At 36.9% G+C, this 22,715-nt stretch overlaps 1 protein-coding gene across 1 annotated transcript; it reads left to right on the top strand.

The window, feature by feature from the left end:
- Positions 1 to 603: 603 nt before the first annotated feature.
- LOC149014122 (Pleckstrin homology (PH) domain-containing protein) lies at positions 604 to 22,029 on the top strand. Its single transcript, XM_089157774.1, has 17 exons — positions 604 to 1,146; positions 3,087 to 3,404; positions 3,510 to 3,606; positions 3,719 to 3,801; positions 4,091 to 4,154; positions 4,261 to 4,375; positions 5,128 to 5,282; positions 5,982 to 6,067; positions 6,696 to 6,775; positions 7,636 to 7,766; positions 8,071 to 8,221; positions 17,320 to 17,457; positions 18,986 to 19,023; positions 19,133 to 19,183; positions 20,427 to 20,594; positions 20,677 to 20,789; positions 21,527 to 22,029. Exons 2-17 carry the CDS (start codon positions 3,232 to 3,234, stop codon positions 21,648 to 21,650), a joined length of 1,767 nt encoding a protein of 588 aa, XP_089013900.1. The 5' UTR covers positions 604 to 1,146; positions 3,087 to 3,231; the 3' UTR covers positions 21,651 to 22,029.
- Positions 22,030 to 22,715: the final 686 nt, after the last annotated feature.

The raw sequence follows: 22,715 nt of genomic DNA, 5'->3' as shown, positions 1-22,715 counted from the left end.
GCTGTTAGTTGTGGGCTATACATAATCTTATTTTTTTGAAGTTACAAGTAATTTAAACCATTTAAGGAGCCACGAAGAATTTTGGCCCACTGGCCCAATTTAAGTTTATACACGTGAAAAACTCTTGTTCTATTGTTGATAGTCTGTGACACGTAGTTACGAAACAGACTTTTGAGTGACACAGGTTATTTTAAATAACTTTATCTAGAGATTTTTGGGAATCTCTACGAATATTTTGCAGACGTGGAAAGGTAATGGCGCATTGGGTGATAATTTTGCTTAAATAAGTGAGCATGACTATCAAGTCGAGATTTTTGGACTGTTTAGATCCAAAATTTCGATTGAAATTAAATTTCGACCGTTGAATTTTAATGGTCGAGATCGAAATTGTGATCGAAATTCCAATTCAACGGCCGACTTGACGGTCCTGCGTAGTACCCAAGCAAAGTCCATCGGGTGATTGGGTGGATTTCTCATTCTAGCACCTTTCGATGAGAGGGCATTGGCTCCACAGAGCCGCTCGCACGCGGGAATTATAAGTAAAAGGGAATTAGCCAGTTAGGTGTGTTTTCGTCTTTGCAGAAGCTTACAAGACTGGATCAGCTGTAAGCGTGGAGCCTCTGGCGATCCAAGTTTCAACTCCAAAGTTCATTCCTCTCGAAGTAGATCAATTGGTTTCTGTAAATCGTGGAGAAGGTATGATGCTCATGATCTCTTCTAGTCGTTCACAATTTTTTTTTTTGTTTCCTGTTAATTTATTGCTTTGATCTCCCAAATGTTTTTGTTCATCTTTACTGCATATTTATTTCCGTTAAATTAAATTTGTATCGAATTTCAAATTAAAATTCAGATTACTGTCTCGGTTGTTGAGGAGTCCATGTGCAACTGGTACTCCAACAATTTCAATTAATACACAGCTTATCTCAGCAAATTGGATATCTAGGGTCTTTAAGTCAAAGTTTCTTTAAAACTCGGCAAATAATTTAAGCTTCGAATTTTGGTGATTGACTGAAAACTACCATAGGCTAGGTCAATTAGGAGTGAAGCTTGTTATTTCTTTTTTCAGGGTTTCTTTAGGTAGTTGTGAGCTCCACTGATGAACTATGTCATACTGCGAAATGATGTTTTGGACTGATCTACTCACTGGTATCGATCTGTCTTCTGTTGATACTTCTTTTAAAGATCGCATCAAAAGGCGTTGATTTTATTTTTTGTTCCGTACGTATTCATGTATTTATACCATAAGAATTTGGCTATCCATCTCTATGTTTTCTCTTTTCGGGTGGGGGTTGTATGGCGCTGAGTACCATGGTATAGGTTGTACCGTTGTAGGCATGGATCATTCAGAATCTGATCTGTTATTCTTTTTATTTATTTCTTGGGTTGGGGTGGGTTTCATTTAAAGTGAAGGATGATAAATTATTCCAATTTCATTCGGGAGCTCAAAATTGGGGTTGCTCTGAAGTCGCTTGTGTAGAAGCTTAAAAGCAACGCAAGCTTATTCTTTTCCCATGTTATTTGCTGAGAGATTTGTCTATTTTCCCCCTGTGAAACCCAATCCTAAAAATTGGAACTAATAGTTCTCCATTTTGGTTCATTGCCACCTCCCTCCCCAAATTATGGATTGTAAAATACATAGGCCATCGTCTTTCTTTTTTTTTGATAAAAGGAAATTAGATTAGCAAATCTAATGAAGACAATTACATAGTTTACTTAGGTCCAGCACATTTCAACTATTCAGAAATTCTATTGATGATCTATATGCTAAATAGGTTAACCATTGCTTGAGTGTGGGGATCTTAAACCAGTAATGTCTATTGTAGGAGTACAAGAGGCTAGATTTGCCAAAAAGGGGACATGTTCAAGCAGCCATTGTTTGTTCTTTGGGTTTCGAATTAGATCGATTACTTATTGCGTGTTGCACCAAACATTAGTAATGTTGAAGTTTGATTTTCGGGCTTGATCTATTATGATGCGAAGTCCAACAATGGAAGTGCCAATAATATCTTCATTTCCTAAGCCTCTTGTGCTGATGTAGTTGATTTGACCTTCCCAAGACAAGCCCACACTTTGATTTGACCTTCCCAAGACAAGCCCACACTCCATCCCGCGGAGTTTAGTTGTGAGTTATGTACCTTTGCACACAATAAAATGGGAGATTGAAACAAGTTAGTGTAATGCATATATTGGCAAAAACAGGCTGGTCTTTGCATATGGTCCATTGTATTGTTTTGGATTATTTCAGAATCAATAATCCCTTTGGAAGTGAGATTTAAGTTATATCCCCATAGGGAGATATTGTGCAATACTCTTGTGGGGTTGGGTGCTTGTTTATTAAAGACTTTTTGATTGTGTTCTTGCCATACATAGTAACAGGTGATTATAAACATAGATATCAACAACCACGTAGAATTTTTATCAATAGTGTTGATTGATAAGAAATATGTGCATAGGTGTACAGGATGGATTGATTTGTAAAAGAAAATACATAGGCCATCGTCTTTTTTCTACAAACCAAAATGATCCTGATTCAGTGATATATCAAGGTAAACATCCACATAGGAAAGGTATGGTGCTAGGAACATTTTATCCTTCATGGACTGAGGTAGGTTATGGATGAATGAGCCAATAATCAATGAGGTCTGATTTTGCATTGACTAAAGTGAAGAAAATCTGATTTATTTCTGCCATCAAATAAGTAGAGTATTTGGTTGTTTGTTTAATTGGTTTTTGCTTTCTTTTGGTTCCCCCCAACCTTTTTCTGTGCAGTTTTCTTTTTTCCCAGTTGGATTTTTGTACCTTTTTACCACCATTTTCCAGCTTCACCTTCCTTTTGCCCATTCTCTATTCTACCAGATGTAAGCATCTGTTCGCAAATTAATCTAAGCATCCTTCTTCTGCCACTGCCCTTTTCTTGTTTGTTTCACCCCGAGGCTCATCATACAAGAAGAGAAACACCATATTGGTCCCCAAAAATTGACTCATTAAAACAAATTGGTTATCATTACTTTTTCTTTTTGGGGTTTTCCATTGATGTAGTCCCCTGGGTCCTAATTACTTGAAGCATTTATTTTCTGTTTCTGAAGGGTTGGAGAAAGATTTGAGGTTTGAAGCTATTGATTGGATTAATAATAAAAAATGATTCTCAGCCAAGGTAATTAAGATTTTTTGGTTGGCTTTAAATCTTATATAGCACATTTAATTTTGTAAGGAAAATGGACGTTTGTTCCCATGAATAGATTATACTGTACCAGCTCTTTGGATGTAAGGATAACCTTCATGGGTGATGGTCTTCCAAAAATCGAGGTTTTTCAGGACTATTTCACAGCTTCAACTTCAGCTGGTGGTTGCATTCAGAAAAACAACCCTAGCAATTCGCAGCCAAGAACTGAATATTCCTTGAGGTACCAAATTTTTTTCTTCTTCCTGCACTAGCTCACTCGTCTATCAAAGTGTGTAATTTATTAAACTTTTACCGTGTTCCTAACTTCCATTTTTTCATTACCAAGGTCCCGTGGTTATTCTTGGAGTCGGAAATTAATTACTGCTGCAGCTATGTTAAACTTTTTCAGTAGAGATCAATCAGGAGCTGGAGCCAGGGATAAGGTAAATTACTGAAATAACAGGCTCGAACTCTTCACAATCAATGATAGTATTAAGGTTATCTATATGCTAGGTGGGGAGATCCCGTTACCTAAATAAGTGTCGTGACTTGCAGGTTGAACTAACTAGTGCAGAGCTCAAATCTCTTCAATCAGAGATTGTTGATTTAGAAGAAAGAGAAACCCATCTCAGAGCTAAGTAAGGGCGAGATAATGTCTCAGTTATTGGATGTAGTATGAATTTCGCTTGCCATATATTTTTTGCTATTGCTTGATTTCACCATATATTTATAGTGGGGGAGGAGGGGGTTGGGATGGCATCAGTTACCAAGGTTTTTGTTGTAGCTTTTCATTTTTGTGATTTCAAAAACCCTTGAGAGTCACAAGGTTATTGGGTTTCATATGTCGTTAATTTCCGATTCTATTAATATTGTGATAGCCTGCACTCCCTACTTCACATTGACAGCCATTGTTTTTTATCCATTCAGGTTGGAACATATTGATGAACTTTTGAGGTCTGCCCGTCTGACTGGCTATTTGTTTATTAGAACTGTAATCCCTTTCTTCTCTCCTATGATTTCACTTTGTATGGTGACGGTTGCACTATATGTAATTGATCTCAACTTCCTCACTGGATCCTTCTGTTTTTGGTGAATAGCGATGGACGGCACTACCAGGGGAACCTCCTATAATTGATTCTGATGTTGATGATTGGCTTCCACGTTTTGTTGTCCTTCATGGGGCATGCATCTTCTTGTATTTGCTATCCACAGGTAATAACACTTGGTCTTCATGGGCACCTTATGCATTCCATAGTTCTATTTGATATTTTGTTCCGAAACTTGAAAACAGGTTCATCTACTGCCATACTTAATGGTTTTGCTTGAAGAAAGGTCCTGTTTTCTGCAGTATGCTCATTTGGGGTACAATCAGGAGGCATTATGTCTATACAGTCCAAAAACTGTAACCCCATTACTTCTCTATATGGTAGGATGTAAATCATGTAATGCTGGGTACAATTTACTCCTATTGTTTGAGATTTTAGATACAGGTAATGATGCACCCCACATCAATAATATCCTAAGGAAGATGTCCCTTCCTGTTTAAGTACATGGTAATATTCTCATTGAGCTGGGTTTATATATCCAATGGTTCCACAAGTTAAAAAAATTGTCTAGCTGAAAGTTGTTCTAATTGTATGGTGCATTTAGAAACTATCCATTGTATTCTCCTAGATGTGCAAAAGGATCTGCAACAAAGTCTCCTGGAAAATCCACTGGTTAAAATGGCCTGTGGAGTCACATTTCACTGCAGCTGCAAAGTTCTTGGATAAATTCTCCTTCTTTCTCTATTAATATGATAAAAGATCATGGACCGACACTTCTTGTTTGTACTGAAATTTAGTGTTAGTTTGGAGATTCTTAGCATTAGCATGTCCAGGATATAATTGTAAATTGTTGGTATCATTACCCTGTAATCCTTTGATATCTCAAACTGTGTACACTTGCTTGTTTCTTTCATGTAGATTTAAGTCCTCAAGACTCGACCCTGCTGTCTGATATCGTGGAAGTAGGCCCACTGCCAAGTTTTGTCCAAGAAGATGAGCAGACACGATATTCGTTTTATATCTTAACTTGTCATGGACTGAGATACGAGTGCTCGAGTCACTCTGAAGTACAGGTAAATCCTGTGAATTTTAGTTTGTAGCATTAGTAGTGAATTCGGTTATGGAAAAGAAGGCGGCGACCCGGGGGGGGGAGGCGTCAGACCAGTCTTTTATGAAGCTGTCTTTTGCTCGAAATGGACTGGATTTAGAGAACCACTACCTAAATATGTTTATTCTTCTCTTTAAATCACTCATGAGCTATGTTTGTATATTTGCATATAACACCAACACTGCTAATTCTGCAGACAATTTATTAGGTATATTGTATTAGTTAGCAGTTTGTAATGGATTTTTGAGTTTGGCTCTTAGCATAGTGCATGATGTTAGTCGCTGGAATTATGACTGTGCCATCTGATCGGCATTAATGGCATATGCATCCATTTGCCTGCTTGTTGGTGTGGCGGCAGTTCAAAGCAAACTTGCCTTAGACCAAATCCTTGTGTGCTTTCCTGCACTGTCCCCATCGTTGTTTTCCCTTCATTTGGGGTGGAGGTTGATTTTTTTTTTTTTTTTTTGGGGGGGGGGGGGGTGTCTAATGCTTTGGTTATCAGTTGTATAACTGAATTTCACGGGGTGTGATGCTGACTAAATTGTGGGCTTAGCTGCTGCTTTTGATGAGTAATTTGAGTGGATTATCAGTCATACCTCGTATCATTTTATGTTAGTGGTCTGTGGTCCTATTATTATTCCACATTTAACATTTTGGTTTTCAGGTAGATGCTTGGTTGAAGGCATTAGACACTGCCGGTAAATTAGAAATGGATGGTACAGAAGCTGTCAAAGACAATTGCAAGTTATAGCAAGTATGCAGATCGGAAGTGGTTGTAAATAGATTGAACAATTGCAAGTTGTAGCGAGTATGCAGATTGGAAGTGGTTGTAAATAGACACAAATATTAAAAAGTTCCTTGGATTGGTTTATTTGGAGCCTCAATGTAGCTTCACATGAATCTTTTATTACATTTCTGTACAGAATTTTTAATTCAATTCAGATAATTGGGCAATAAATCCAGAATTATGTGCACTGCCTAATGTAGCTGCTGCATTGGTTGGTTTATTTCTTTAGTTCTAATTTTTATTTCTCTGTCAACTCAATTATCCATATCCTGAAGTTACCCTTTTCCCAAACCCCTCTCTCTGTGTACTTCATCATCATCATTTGCCATGTTGCAAATCTAAATGGGCCAAAGTTTGTAGACAGGTTCTCTCAAAATCCTCTGCTCAGATGTAAAATTGCTATTCAAATAGAGCTTGTCAAGTGATATATAAATATATCTTAATCACCAAGATAGAAAAGATTTTAATAGATTTTAACTACGCATGAAATTCTGTCATTTTCTCTTTGATAAAACCTTAGTTTTATTCAATGTTCTTGGATATGAAACAATATTCTTGGTGGCTGATGACCTTGTTCAGATTTATTTTTAGTTACCATCCATGGATTTCTTCTTGTAAGGGCTTCAGAATTCTTTACCATTGCCTCCATCACCTTACCTGTTCTTTTGCAGGTGAGTTGATTCTACCATAAAGAAAAGAAAATAAAAGAAAAGATTTCCGAATAATATTTTTTTTTAAGCACGCCATTCTTCAGTTGCTTCTATGGGAAAGATTCATCCTCATTTGCATTTCCCTTTTCCACTTTTTCCCTAACCAAGCAAGGGATATTTTCTCCAAATCTGGTAAGAATTGTAGTACTCAATCTTTATATCATAAAGCTGTTCTTAGAGAAAAGCTACCACATGGAAGGGTGCGTGAAAATGTGTTAATATATCAATTATCAAAGGAAGCTGCCATTGTAGAGGTTCGGAGTTCCAAAATGAAATTTCTGTACATGCTAAGCTCCACTTGTTTCTACATTAAATATTAATCAGGTTGAGGTGGCAACGCAGCCAAACGCAACATGCATACTCCTTGGCTTGGCCCTACCCTTCCCAATCTATATTGACCAATTCCAGGCCAAACGGAGTTTTTTCTTTTCTTTCTAAAAATAACATTACAAGTAATTTTATGCTATAAAATTTGACATGTCATAGTGTCATCCATCCACATTCCTTTAATTATAAACCATAATACTGGTCACCTCAAAATATTGATACAATCAGAAATCAGAGTAGAGGGTGTAGCAAGTTTATGTTGTCATAATATGAGAGAGTGCGAGGAACTAAGACCCTATCCCTTGCCCGGTCACTTCCGTCACTCTCTTACACCACATATTTATGAGGGAGCCAAATAGAGAATCAAAATCTAAAAAACAATCCACACAATAACCCTAACTTTCCCAAACAATTCAATTCAACAAAGTAACCCTAACTTCCCCACACAATTCAATTCGTCATTCTATTTCTCTCTTTTTCTGAAATTGCTTCAGTCATGCGCATGAGGCAAGATTTTGATCCACTGGATCAGAAATCTCGATCTAAATTTTATTCCTGGTCATTGAATTTTGACGGTAGAGATCGAACCGATCTGATGGCTCAAAATATTTCGCTTGACAGTCTGGTGCATTAAAGACTGAGACAAGGTCCCTCTTTGTCTTTTACTGGTTTGGGCAGAAACGGTCCACCGGAAGAAAAATGTGAAAAAGTGCTCCCCCGACGGTTTCTGACCACACGAAGCAGTGGGGCCCACGGTAAAAAACACTTTTTAGAAAAAACAGAAAAAAAACATTTTTAATTTTTCCCGTGGGCCCCACGTTTTGTGTGGTCAGGAACCCGTCGGGGAGCACTCTGTGCTACCCCGACGGGGTGAGGATCCAGATTCACTTGAGAATTGAAATCTCCACTCCACAGGGTCTCTGCGTTAGTTCTCTGGCACACTAGCACAGCCTTTCACTAAATCCATTCGTAACCGTAAGCTCCAGGAGTCAAAGATGAGCTCCCAGATCTTCAAGTCCGCCGTCGCTAAGTCTATGAGGACACTTATTTTTGCCCCGAAGAACTCTGCTGTTTTCGCTGGTGAGGTTTTTGTTTTTCTTAACGCATTTCGTTTTATCTTCTCGATTTGCTTCCTACTCATTTTGACTTCTCTGTTCTGTGAATTTCCCATATGCCTACTATATCCTTGCTTTTCTCTTTTGACCATCTCACGGTACTTATTTGTGTGCGTTTTGTTTTACTTGACTCAACCTTTGTTGATATCTTTTCCGCCAATCCATTTTTATTTAGCTGTCTTCTTTGACAATGTTTGCTGAAACTGCTCTGCATTTTCAACATTTTCTCTTTAATTTATGAGATTTGCCCTCTACAAAACAATGGGAGGAGAAGTATCCGTGCTATAGGCGCTTAGATCTTGGTTTTGAGCATTCTCATGGGTTAACAGTACTAATGACCCCATACGCCATTTCCAATGTAAGTTATTCAATCCAGGAATTGAGGTAAAATGTCCAAAGAGGTCTGTTAATCCAAAGTAAGAATGGGATCCCAGAACGACGGGAAAGATAGAGATATTAGGAAGAAGAAGTGTGATTACTTACAGTGCTGAATGTTAATAATGATTTTCTTTTGTTATCTTCCTCTTGAAACCCCACTTTTAGATGTTGTATCTACTATGCTTCTGGGTTCATTGGTTGCATTTGATGATCTGAATGAGATTTCAGGCAAATATTCTGACACATCCAAATCTTTCCCTAATATATATTGTAGGGTGCGTTGCTGGAGGCCTTGAGGCATTTCTTCATATCCAAAATGTACTCTAATCGATTCCCGTAGCTGAAAATGAGAAGAAGATACACTATATAGAGGCTAGAACCAAGGGTGCAGTTGGTGTCTTTTTCATTATCCTATTGGGCCAAGGAAATGGAACAAGATACATCAGAGTTTATTGAAAATGTCCAACTGGTCCACGGGAACTGAATGAGATATACCCTGATCAAAAAAGTTCAATTGTCAATCTGGCGATCCACTATCACCAATCCGTTGTTTGCTTCTTTTGCTTGATCATCTGATTTGCTTGAATATCCATAGGCCGGGGTTTGTACTGCATAGTGGTACACAAGTTGATGATCTTCCATTGTAGATGATCTTACGATGTCTTCTGTTGATACCCCAAGTTTCCCGGATTTGATTGAGTCAGATCAATTACGTCTTGTCTGGAGTTCAATGCATGCTTAAAGATCCTCAATGTTTTTTTTTTTTTTTTGGTCCAGAAATTTTTTATGTCTAGTAAAAAAGAAGTATATCTGGAAAGGAGAAAGAGATCCCATAGCTAGTTTTTCTTATGGTGCTGAAATTGTTGGACAATGTATCTCATTCAGCTAGTTTTTGTGATGGATCTGTTTCTTCGCTTCCTAACTTATTTGAATTCCTTTTGAAGTTGACAATAAGTAGAAAGTTCCTTTTTTTTTTCCCTTCTTTTGTTTAGGGGGGGGGGAGGAGGATTGGGTGCATAGTTACTTGAATGAGTTGAAGATTTTAAATGCTTCTTTTACTTTAGGTTGTTTTATTGTCAGAAATCTTAAGTGAGCTTTCTCCTGTCTAGAGGGGTGAGCTGTAGCAGCAGCAGCGGCTGCATCATTTAGAGAAAGGCTGCTTTCTTCTTCTTCATTTTACAGAAGAGTGAATTCAGATAGTACATCCAGGGGATGGGTTTCAGGAGCTCTAGCCCTTCCTGCAGCAGGTTTGGTACACTTGTCTTTCCTGCCATTTTCAGCTTGTGTTTCTTTTGAGCCCACATGAGAAACTGATTGAGTGAGGAGAAAAACTTGTTCAGCATTGTGCCGTTTCTTTTGCTTTGATTTTTCATTGGGTGTCCTTGTACTTCTTATGCAAAGGAATGTATCTTTATGTTCTATTGTCATTCTAGTTTTATCACAGTTTTCACTTTCCCATTGATTGTTTCTATTGGCATCATTCTTTTATATCTGATTTTGTTCTTTACTTTGGAGATTGAGAATCAGTTCTCTTCATTTCTATTCTATTCAATGTCGTATTCAGAAGAGTAAAGGATATGATGGCTTAAAGTAAAAGGTCTGAGTGGGCAAACTATGATGGCATGACTTGATTAAGCTGTATACAAAGGAAGAGGGCCCTGCCCCTGCTAAAGTTGTAGCACTGGGTATCTGCAGCCTCTTCTACAACAATTACGTGATTTTTAATCACTGTAACGGGATGAAAAGAAAAGGCGTGGGCTGCATTCTAGGATTGAATGCTAGCTTAGGTTTCTCCTGATATTACATTTCCATCATGTTTGATGTCATCATACTGTGTGCATTGATCAAAACCTTTACACTGATCCTTTCATGCATTGTATTTCTAGATCTCTCTCTCTCTCTCTCTCTCTCAAACACACACACACACCACACACACAGTTGCACATACACAGGCATATGTGCTTCCTGTACTTCCCAAGATAAACGATAAAACGAAGAAGGTGAAGAAATGATGTGCCTCTTTGAGTTTTTAAGATCCTATGAGCCATTTTTTTGGAAAGATTAGACAACAAAATGCAAGAAACTTTATTGAAAGTACTGGCGCATCTTTGTGCATTTTATTAGCTTTGATACACTGTGGAAGAGGAAGTATGATTGCTTGCTCAACAACAACTGTACATGACACAACTTTTTTGTACACCTGAAGACTGTTTGAATACATTTGAGCACTTTCTTACGTATGAGACCTTATGTTAGCATGCATGTTGGCAAATTTGTACATGCTGGATGTTCATTAGGAGCAATACCCACAAGATCATATCTCTATTGGACCTGTATTTCTCTTGGAGTCTGCTTACATGATGTCATGTGGAAATGTTTTCTTTTTTTAGTTAAATATTTTCTTGGGTGAAGTTATCCAGGATCTTCCATCCTGAAAAATTTGTTAGGATGGTCCAAATATCGACCATGTGGCAGTAAACATCAACGTGGTTGAGTCCAAACGGAGCTCATCAAGTGGCAAAGCAAAGCTTTAAAAATCTTAGGACTTAAAGAAGGTGTATGACCTCTTATGGATGACTGAAAGTACTAGGATGCATGGACATGTATGGGTGGGTGTTTGATAGATTTTGAGTCTGAAAAATTGATGTGGTATGTTACTGATAAACTTTTATCAGTGAAATAAATTTCTGGGGATCTATTTTATGTGCATTTCAATGTGGGTTCTCATTTCCAACAGTTGTCTTCTCTTAGTTTATATGCTTCAGGAACAGGAGGCACATGCTGCTGAGGTATTCTTTTTTTTCCTGCCCCTTGCCGTTAGAATTATGTACTGTGTTGATTCTGTAATTTGTTCTTCGTTTTTCTGTTGGTAATATCCCAACCCCCTCTTTTAATTCAGATGGAACGTACTTTTATTGCAATTAAACCTGATGGCGTGCAGCGGGGACTGGTATGTTACAACCATCATTTTAATGCACTTGTATTATCTGCTTATCATTGACAGATTGTTCTAAACTTCAAATTGCTCTGACATGGTTTATATCCTGTATTGCCTCTGAGACAATACTTACGACATGAATGTATCAAATTCAAACTGTATTAGAAACATGAAATGTCTAACCCTGCTAGGTCAGGGGTCCAAAATTTGTTGATCTGCTTAAATTAAAATTAATAATCTATGGAATGGAGTTGTCCAAAATTTGTCGATTTAAATTAAAAATAATTATCTACAGAATGTATATTTGGACTTGAATAAAATGATGATATCTAGCATATCCCTTATGTAGTTAAAAGAAAGGGGGACAGATGACTTCAACTTTGATTATCAGCTGTCTCAGACATCTTTGAAGACACCATATAACTGGCTTTTGAGTGTCTTTTGTTTTATTCTCAAAAGTTATCCAGTCAAGGGTGAAAAGAGGTCTCAAACTAATCAGAAAGGGTACAATTATGTTACCATTATAATGTCTTTGTTTAAAGTACACATGAAAGAAGTCAATAACTGTATATCACCCTCATTGAAAAAGATAAGGAAAAGTGTGCCATACTAAGAGTGCAACAGTTAGGTTACCTTGAAGGGTGTCTATATGAAAATCCAATGTTTTGAAAATCTTGTGTAACTCTTAACTAAATTTAAAGGGAAAAATTGTAGCATTGCTTTTATGCCCTTTTAGTATTACACAAAATTCAACAATTTCATTTGGGGTTCTCAAAACACAAACGAGACAGTTGAAGTTCTTGTGAATGACATAATGGTGATTCAATTGCAAACTATTTCAAAAACATATTTTACCTTTGATTTGAACAACTTATGAATAGGAAAAAGGGACAATCAGAAGTTGGTTAGAACTCCTCAGTTCTTCACTTTAGATACAGCAAGATGGATCAGCACAGTTTCCAATAAGCTAGGTGCTGTAGGAACAACAGTTGGAAATTGGAAGAGATCAAAGGTTACTCAACTATGAACTGTTTGTACATAGCATACTTTATTTTATGGGGAATAGGGATCATGCCTCATTGCATATTCTTTTTTCTTGGTAGAAAATCATTTGAGAATGTCCGAGTCCATATATGTTTCTTTTTCTGAATTAGTGAGTGATTTTCTTTTGTTTTTCACCAGATTGCAGATATCATATCACGCTTTGAGCGTAAGGGTTATAAGCTTGTGGCTATAAAGTTAGTGAGCCCTTCAAAAGAATTTGCGCAAAAGCATTACCATGACCTCAAGGAAAGACCTTTCTTTAATGGTCTGTGTGACTTCCTCAGCTCTGGTCCCGTCCTTGCCATGGTCAGAAAATAGAAATTCTCTTCTCCTTGTTATTCATGAGTTTGTGAACGAAGCAAAGCTCCAACCTTTTAATGTCACGCAGATCCACTCCAAATTTCGTATTGCTTCCCTATTTTGTGTCGCTCTATTCCAACATGCCGATTTTTCGCCTAGATGTCGGCGACATAACATACCTTGGCTATGAGTATCTTTTACCTTTTATTTATAGTAATTAAAAAAATATATATTTTTTTAAACGAGAATAAAGGGAGAGAACCTCAATGATTCATATTAGCTTTTCAAATAAAATATTACGATTTTGCATTTTGACATGTGGTGAGCACTGACCTCATTGCACTTTTTATCTTAAAATGTCTTTGTTAATCATAAATAAAATCAACCATTGGTTCTAAGAGTTGAGATAGATTTGCAACTTTTCCTCCACTGCGATTGACATTGAATATTTTAAAGATTTTGATTAAGTATGGCTGCTTTTTGAAGCCATTTCATGCTTGGTTTCTTGACCTTCAATAAACATATAATTTCAGGTTAAAGTTTGGTAGTGTGTTATACAGGTCATTAATGAGCTTGAATGTATTGGCTTATCTGCTTGACAATGCCACTTGTTCGGTCTAATATTAATAAAATTATTCTTAATATTAAGGGTAAAATTGTCTTATTGATTTTAAGGACCAAAATGTCTAACAAATCAAATACAACAAAGACTTTAGATTTTCTATCCGTCAGTGTAAGATGGATGTCATAAGATGGATGTCAGTTCTATTTTTAATATGTGATGAAAAAGTGTGAGAATGATACAAACTTCTATCTTGACGGATAAAAAATCCAGACTCTTCAACAAAGATATATTGATGTCAACAACGATAATAACGAAAATGGATAAAAATCTTAAGATTAACTTGTAATTAAGGTTCGAAAAATCGCTCTATGTTGCGTGTCAGTGGCTGGCAACGCCACTGAGACGGAGACATATCGCAATATGTCAGGCGACATTTGGAGGGTGTCGATGAAAAATCGACCCTTAATTTGAGGGGTATTTGGGGTCATTTTAGTATGAATTTTGTTATGTAACATAACTTGAGGCCAATAAACAATGTTATTTTGATCTAAAATATCACTTAAACTAATGTTCATAATAGACGAATGCCAAGTTGTATGCAGGCAAAACTAGAAGTTTGAAAAACTTGCAGATTTGTATGAAATCTCGCTTGTTCAGATTTATTTTTAGTTCCCATCCATGGATTTCTTTCTTGTAAGGGCTTCAGAATTCTTTACCATTGCCTCCACCTTACCTGTTCTTTTGCAGGTGAGTTGATTCTACCATAAAGAAAAGAATAGAAAAGATTTCCGAATAATATCTTTTTATAAGCACGCCATTCTTCAGTTGCTTCTATGGGAAAGATTCGTCTTCATTTGCATTTCCCTTTTCCACTTTTTCCCAAACCAAACAAGGGATATTTTCTCCAAATCTGGTAAGAATTGTACTCAATCTTTATATCATAAAGCTGTTCTTAGAGAAAAGCTACCACATGGAAGGGTGCGTGAAAATGTGTTAATATATCAATTATCAAAGGAAGCTGCCATTGTAGAGGTTCGGAGTTCCAAAATGAAATTTCTGTACATGCTAAGCTCCACTTGTTTCTACGTTAAATATTAATCAGGTTCAGGTGGCAGCGCAGCCAAACGCAACATGCATACTCCTTGGCTTGGCTCTACCCTTCCCAATCTATATTGACCAATTCCAGGCCAAACGGAGTTTTTTCTTTTCTTTCTAAAAATAACATTACAATTAATTTTATGCTATAAAATTTGACATGTCATAGTGTCATCCATCCACATTCCTTTAATTATAAAACCATAATACTGGTCATCTCAAAATATTGATATAATCAGAAATTAGAGTAGAGGGTGTAGTAAGTTTATGTTGTCATAATATGAGAGGGTGCGAGGAACTAAGATCCTATCCCCTACCCGGTCACTTCCGTCACTCTCTTACACCACATATTTATGAGGGAGCCTAAGTTAAGTCTATCACGGGCTCACGACTGTCTCTAATTAATTTTGTTAGTAGTTAGAGTTGACTTCTCCTGTCAACATTGAACTGTTCTAGTGGTTGAAACCGACACCTCTTAGTGAAGAAGTTGTGGGTTCGATTTTCGCTGAAGCATATTAATATCCCATCCGCCGGCTTCATAGAGTCTTTTTGAAAAAAAAAAAAAAAAAGAGAAAAAAAAGAAAAAAGAAAAAGAAAAAGAAAAAGAAAGAAAAAGAAAGAAGAAGAAGAAAAAAGAAAAAGAAAAGAGAGTTCACTTCTCCTTCTATTATATAAGAGAGGTGTAAGAAGAATAGAGACCTCTATCCTCACAAATTGAGAATCAAAATCTAAAAAACAATCCACACAATAACCCTAACTTTCTCCAAAATAATTCAATTCAATAGAGTAACCCTAACTTCCCCACACAATTAGATTCAGTCACTCTATTTCTCTCTTTTTTCTGAAATTGCTTCAGTCATGCGCATGAGGCAAGATTTTGGTCCATTGGATCAAAAATCTCGGCCTAAATTTTATTCCTGGCCATTAAATTTTGACGGTCGAGATCGAACCGATCTGATGGCTCAAAATATTTCGCTTGACAGTTTGGTGCATTAAAGACTGAGACAAGATCCCTCTTTGTCTTTTACTGGTTTGGGCAGAAACGGTCCACCGGAAGAAAAAGGTGAAAAAAGTTTGGGCTGAAATGGCCAGACATGGAGATACCCAATGAGAAAGTTGCACTGATGCCAGAGACCAAAGAAGTGCTATATAACATATCGAGAATTGAAATCTTCACTCCACAGGGTCTCTGCGTCTAGTTCTCTGGCACACTAGCACAGCTTCACTAAATCCATTCGTAACCGTAAGCTCCAGTAGTCGAAGATGAGCTCCCAGATCTTCAAGTCTGCCGTCTCTAAGTCTATGAGGGCACTTATTTCTGCCCCGAAGAACTCTGCTGTTATCGTTGGTGAGGTTTTTGTTTTTCTTAACACATTTTGTTTGATTTCTCGATTTGCTTCCTACTCATTTTGACTACTCTGCTTTGTGAGTTTCCCATATGCCTACTATATCCTTGCTTTTCTCTTTTGACCATCTCACGGTACTTATTTGTGTGCGTTTTGTTTTCTTGACTCAACCTTTGTTGATATCTTTTCCGCCATTCCATTTTTGTTTAACTGTCAGTTTTGGCAATGTTTGCTGAAACTGCTCTGCATTTTCAACATTTTCTCGTTTAATTTATGAGATTTTCCCTCTACAAAACAATGGGAGGAGAAGCATCCGTGGTATAGCTGCTTAGATCTTGGTTTTGAGCATTCTCATGGGTAAAGGTACTAATGACCCCCTACCCCATCTCCAATGTAAGTTATTCAATCCAAGAATTGAGGTAAAATTTCTAAAGAGATCTGTTAATCCAAAGAATGGGATCCCAGAACGACGGGAAAGATAGAGATATTAGGAAGAAGAAGTGTGATTAATTACAGTGCTGAATGTTAATAATGATTTTCCTTTGTTATCTTCCTCTTGAAACCCCACCTTTAGATGTTGTATCTACTATGCTTCTTGGGCCATTGGTTGCATTTGATGATCCGAATGAGATTTCAGGCCAATATCCCGACCCATCCAAATCTTTCCATAATATATATTGTAGGGTGCGTTGTTGGAGACCTTGAGGCATTTCTTCATATCCAAAATGTACTCTAATCAATTCCCGTAGCTGAAAATGAGAAGAAGACACACTGTATAGAGGCTAGAACCCAGGGTGCAGTTGGTGTCTTTTTCATTATCCTATTGGGCCAAGGAAATGGAACAAGATACATCAGAGTTTATTGAAAATGTCCAACTGGTCCACGGGAACTGAATGAGATATACCCCGATCAAAAAAGTTCAATTGTCAATTTGGTGGTCCACTATCATCAATCCATTGTTTGCTTCTTTTGCCTGAATATCCATAGGCTGGGGTTTGTACTGCATAGTGGTACACCAGTTGATGATCTTCCATTGTAGATAATCTTAAGATATCTTCTGTTGATACCCCCAAGTTTCCCGGATTTGATGGAGTCAGATCAATTACGTCTCGTCTGGAGTTCAATGCATGCTTAAAGATCCTCAATGTTATTTTTTTTTCCATCCAGAAATTTTTTATGTCTAGTAAAAAAGAAGTATATCTGGGAAGGAGAAAGAGATCCCATAGCTAGTTTTTCTTATGGTGCTGAAATTGCTGGACAATGTATCTCAGTCAGCTAGTTTTTATGATGGATCTGTTTCTTCGCTTCCTAACTTATGAGTTGAAGATTTTAAATGCTTCTTTTACTTTAGGTAGTTTTATTGTCAGAAAATCTTAAGTGAGTTTTCTCCTGTCTAGAGGGGCGAGCTGTAGCAGCAGCAGCAGCTGCATCATTTAGAGAAAGGCTGCCTTCTTCTTCTTCATTTTACAGAAGAGTGAATTCCGATAGTACATCCAAGGGATGGATTTCAGGAGCTCTAGCCCTTCCTGCAGCAGGTTTGGTACACTCGTCTTTCCTGCCATTTTCAGCTTGTGTTTCTTATGAGCCCACATGAGAAACTGATTGAGTGAGGAGACAAATTTTGTTCAGCATTGTGCCGTTTCTTTTGCTTTGATTTTTCATTGGGTGTCCTTGTACTAATTATGCAAAGGAATATATCTTTATTATCTATTGTCATTCTAGTTTTATCGCATTTTTCACTTTCCCATTGATTGTTTCTATTGGCATCATTTTTTTTTATCTGATTGCGTTCTTTACTTTGGAGATTGAGAATCAGTTCTCTTCATTTCTGTATTCTATTCAATGTCGTCTTCAGAAGAGTAAAGGATATGATGGCTTAATAAAAGGTCTGAGTGCGCAAACTATGATGGCATGACTTGATTAAGCTGTATACAAAGGAAGAGGGCCCTGCCCCTGCTAAAGTTGTAGCATCGGGTATCCGCAGCCTCTTCTACAACAATTACGTGATTTTTAATCACTGTAACGGGATGAAAAGAAAAGGCGTGGGTTGCATTCTAGGATTGAATGCTAGCTGAGATTTCTCCTGATATTACATTTCCATCATGTTTGATGTCATCATACTGTCTGCATTGATCAAAACCTTTACACTGATCCTTTCATGCATTGTATTTCTAGATCTCTCTCTCTCTTTCTCACACACACACACACACACACACACACACACACACACTTGCACATACACAGGCATATGTGCTTCCTGTACTTCCCAAGATGAACCATAAAACGAAGAAGGTGAAGAAATGATGGAAATATGTGCCTCTTTGAGTTTTTAAGATCCTAGGAGCCATTTTGTTGGAAAGATTAGACAACAAAATGCAAGAAACTTTATTGAAAGTACTGGCACATCTTTGTGTATTTTATTAGCTTTGAGACACTCTGGAAGAGGAAATATGATTGCTTGCTCAACAACTGTACATGACACAACTTTTTTGTACATCTGGAGACTGTTTAAATCCATTTGAGCACTTTCTTACGTATGGAACCTTATGTTAGCATGCATGTTGGCAAATTTGTACATGCTGGATGTTCATTAGGAGCAATACCCACAAGATCATATCTCTATTGCACCTGTATTTCTCTTGAAGTCTGCTTACATGATGTCATGTGGAAATGTCTTCTTTTTTTAGTTAAATATTTCTTGGCTAAAGTTATCCAGGATCTTCCATCCTGAAAATTTTGTTAGGGTGGTCCAAATATCAACCACGTGGCATATCAAATGGGGCAGTAGACATCAACGTGGTTGAGTCCAAACAGAGCTCATCAAGTGGCAAAGCAAAGCTTTAAAAATCTTAGGACTTAAAGAAGGTGCATGACCTCTTATGGATGTCTGAAAGTACTAGGATGCATGGACATGTATGGGTGGGTGTTTGATAGATTTTGAGTCTGAAAAATTGATATGTGGTATGTTACTGATAAACTTTTATCAGTAAAATAAATTTCTGGGGATCTATTTTATGTGCATTTCAATGTGGGTTCTCATTTCCAACAGTTGTCTTCTCTTAGTTTATATGCTTCAGGAACAGGAGGCACATGCTGCTGAGGTACTCTTTTTTCCCCTGCCCCTTGCTGTTAGAATTATGTACTGTGTTGATTCTGTAATTTGTTCTTCGTCTTTCTGTTGGTAATATCCCGACCCCTCTTTTAATTCAGATGGAACGTACTTTTATTGCAATTAAACCTGATGGCGTGCAGCGGGGACTGGTATGTTACATCCATCATTTTAATGCACTTGTCTTATCTGCTTATCATTGACAGATTATTCTAAACTTCAAATTGCTCTGACATGGTTTATATCCTGTATTGCCTCTGAAACAATACTTATGACATGAATGTATCAAATTCAAACTGTACATAGAATCATGAAATGTCTAACCCTGCTAGGTCAGGGGTCCAAAATTTGTTGATCTGCTTAAATTAAAATTAATAATCTATGGAATGGAGTTGTCCAAAATTTGTCGATTTAAATTAAAATTAATAACTACAGAATGTATATTTGGACTTGAATAAAATGATGATATCTAGCATATCCCTTATGTAGTTAAAAGAAAGGGGGACAGATGGCGTCAACTTTGATTATCAGCTGTCTCAGACATCTTTGAAGACACCATATAACTTGCTTTTGAGTGTCTTTTGTTTTATTCTCAAAAGTTATCCAGTCAAGGGTGAAAAGATGTCTCAAACTAGTAAGAAAGGGTACGATTATGTTACCATTATAATGTATTTGTTTCAAGTACACATGAAAGAAGTCAATAACTGTATATCACCCTCATTGAAAAAGATAAGGAAAAGTGTGCCATACTAAGAGTGCAATGGTTAGGTTATAAATTATTTGACACCTTGAAGTGTGTCTATATGAAAATCCAATGTTTGAAAATCTTGTGTAACTCCTAACCAAATTTAGTGGGAAAAAATTGTAGCGTTGCTTTTATGCCCTTTTAGTATTACACACAAAATTCAACAATTTCATTTGGGGTTCTTAAAACACAAACGAGACAGTTGAAGTTCTTGTGAATGGCATAATGGTGATTCAATTTCAAACTATTTCAAAAACATATTTTACCTTTGATTTGAACAACTTATGAATAGGAAAAGGGGACAATCAGAAGTTGGTTAGAACTCCTCAGTTCTTCACTTTAGATACAGCAAGATGGATCAGCACAGTTACATCTGCCTTATTCCTGTTTCCTTAAGACTTATAATTACGAACAGATTCAGAAATTTCCAATAAGCTAGGTGCTGTAGGAATAACAGTTGGAAATTGGAAGAGATCCAAGGTTACTCAACTATGAACTGTTTGTACATAACATACTTTATTTTATGGGGAATAGGGATCATGCCTCATTGCATGTTCTTTTTTCTTGGTAGAAAATCATTTGAGAATGTCCGAGTCCATATATTTTTCTTTTTCTGAATTAGTGAGTGACTTTCTTTTGTTTTTCACCAGATTGCAGAGATCATATCACGCTTTGAGCATAAGGGGTATAAGCTTGTGGCTATAAAGTTAGTGAGCCCTTCAAAAGAATTTGCGCAAAAGCATTACCATGACCTCAAGGAAAGACCTTTCTTTAATGGTCTTTGTGACTTCCTCAGCTCTGGTCCCGTCCTTGCCATGGTCAGAAGATAGAAAGTCTCTTCTCCTTGTTATTCATGAGTTTGTGAACGAAGCAAAACTCCAACCTTTTAATGTCACGCAGGTTTGGGAAGGAGAGGGAGTCATAAAATATGGTCGTAAACTTATTGGAGCCACAGATCCCCAAAAATCCGAGCCAGGGACCATAAGAGGTGATCTTGCAGTTGTTGTAGGAAGGTATTTCTCTGGACTAGAGAAATCTGTTTTCCTCTGGTTTCATTTGTTTGCAAGGGGAATTTAAGGGAATTGATGGGAAATTTTTGTGCTTATAGAAACTTTTGTAATTGTTTGTATTCATTACAGTGTGATTACATGACTAACTCCTAATCATTTCATATTTAGTTATGAAGTTTCACTTTAATTCGTATCATGACTAAATATGGTCTGAAATTTATGTAGCTTACGCAATCACATGGTGGCGTGATTACAAAAGTTTATTTTTTATTTAAATTTTTTTCGCTTCCCTTCCCTTTACTTCCCCTTGCAACCAAACAAAGCTTTACTAACTTTTCATTCGTTAAACCGTTCATATGTTCCAAATTCAATTTCTAATTTTGCTACTGTTTAAGTATTCTGTTATTATATAGGCATGTCATTAGATTTTTCTTGTCCTCAGTTATTGGAAAATTCATTGTCAGTTTCCCTCTTGATCCACCCTACATTTCCATCAATCAAGCTCCATTATGGAAATTATATAAAAAATCTCCCCATTTCCTTGTCTGACTAGCCATTCGTTAATCTTCCACTACGATTGTTAATCTACTGCAAAGCATGTCAGAATGCTAAATAGAACATGCTTCACGTGCACAAGATTTGTTACTTAATGCCCGTAATTCTTCAGCTTTTGTCCAGCTGCTTCTGAAAGATATTCTCCATCATACATGTGAACAGAAGAATCTGATTTTGCTTTGCAGAAATATTATTCATGGGAGTGATGGACTTGAAACTGCCAAGGATGAAATCAATCTCTGGTTCAAGCCAGAGGAGTTACTTAGTTACACAAGCAATGCTGAGAAGTGGGTCTACGGAGTCAACTGATCACTGGCAACCTTGTTCTTGTTTCTTGTTTTGTTGCTGTTAACTCCGACTTCTTGGTCGGATATGTTATTATACCTCATGGCAGTTGGTCTTCAGCATCAGATAGGTTGGAGAACAATATATGTGCATGAGTATCAGAATAAAAATGACTTTGTGGAGGTGAGTGACTTAGCGGCTTTCCTTTACAAAGAAATCTGAAACTGAATATATGACAATAATTCATTCTCATTATTTGGTCAGGGAATTCCTTGTAGATAATCATATCTGCCCTTAATTTTTGGTTAATTGTTTTTCAAATATAGTTATTGTCTTTCAAGTACCTTCCCAATGCTTATTCTAGCAAGTGAATTTCAAAAGTTCTGTTACAAATCTGTGTTATGATTTTCATATGTTTTGGGGATTTTTATTTGCGGCAGCTGCCAATGGTCCTGATTTTGCCACACAATCAAAAATCGATCTTACGGTCGATAATCAAAAGGTAAGAGTGTATTTGTAAATAAAGTTTTTCATTTTTACATTCAAGATTTAATGTTTTGTAAATTTACAACATAGGTCCTTAATCTACCCGACCCCAAAACCCCTTTTTTTCCCATTTTACGGAAACGATGGCCTCGACTGGGTAGTGATCGATGAAGAAAAGGATGATTGATCTGAAGATATTAGCAATTGATCTGCAAGTGAATGATTGAAGTAAGGCCTTTCAAGTAATTATAAACTTGTGATGGGGATCGAAGAAAAGTCGTGTTCTTCTGGAACTTTTCATTGTTCGAAGTTCTTTTTTAGGGATTATTAATTGATAGCAAATTCTGCTGATGAGATACAAGTCCTAAAATCTAGACTTGCAGCTGTCTCATTTAATTCATGATGCAAGATTGGCATTCTTGTCAAGAAGAGGGCTCAATGGTTTCGAATTTCAAAATTCCTGGCATATCAGTTTCATAATGCCTGATTATTGAAAAAATTCAAGAAATAACTACTTATCCTTTACCCTCCTGTCCTTCTACTTTCTTTGTTTCTTCTTGCGATTCTCTCCCTACAACTTGGCCAAAATCTTTGAATCTTCTT

The sequence above is a fragment of the Hakea prostrata genome, chromosome 6, assembly GCF_041222555.1.
Source record: "Hakea prostrata isolate BN-2017 chromosome 6, UWA_Hpros_2, whole genome shotgun sequence".
In the NCBI taxonomy this organism is placed as follows: Eukaryota; Viridiplantae; Streptophyta; class Magnoliopsida; order Proteales; family Proteaceae; genus Hakea; species Hakea prostrata.
The sequence above is the reverse complement of the archived record's forward strand: the minus strand, read 5'-3'. Positions and strand labels throughout refer to the sequence as shown.

Coding starts and splice junctions, on each gene's coding strand:
- LOC149014122 (XM_089157774.1), top strand. CDS start 3,232: ATGAATAGATTATACTGTACCAGCTCTTTGGATGTAAGGATAACCTTC. Junction 4,155..4,260: donor GCTATTTGTTTATTAGAACT/GTAATCCCTTTC, acceptor TTTGGTGAATAG/CGATGGACGGCACTACCAGG. Junction 5,283..5,981: donor CGAGTCACTCTGAAGTACAG/GTAAATCCTGTG, acceptor TTTGGTTTTCAG/GTAGATGCTTGGTTGAAGGC.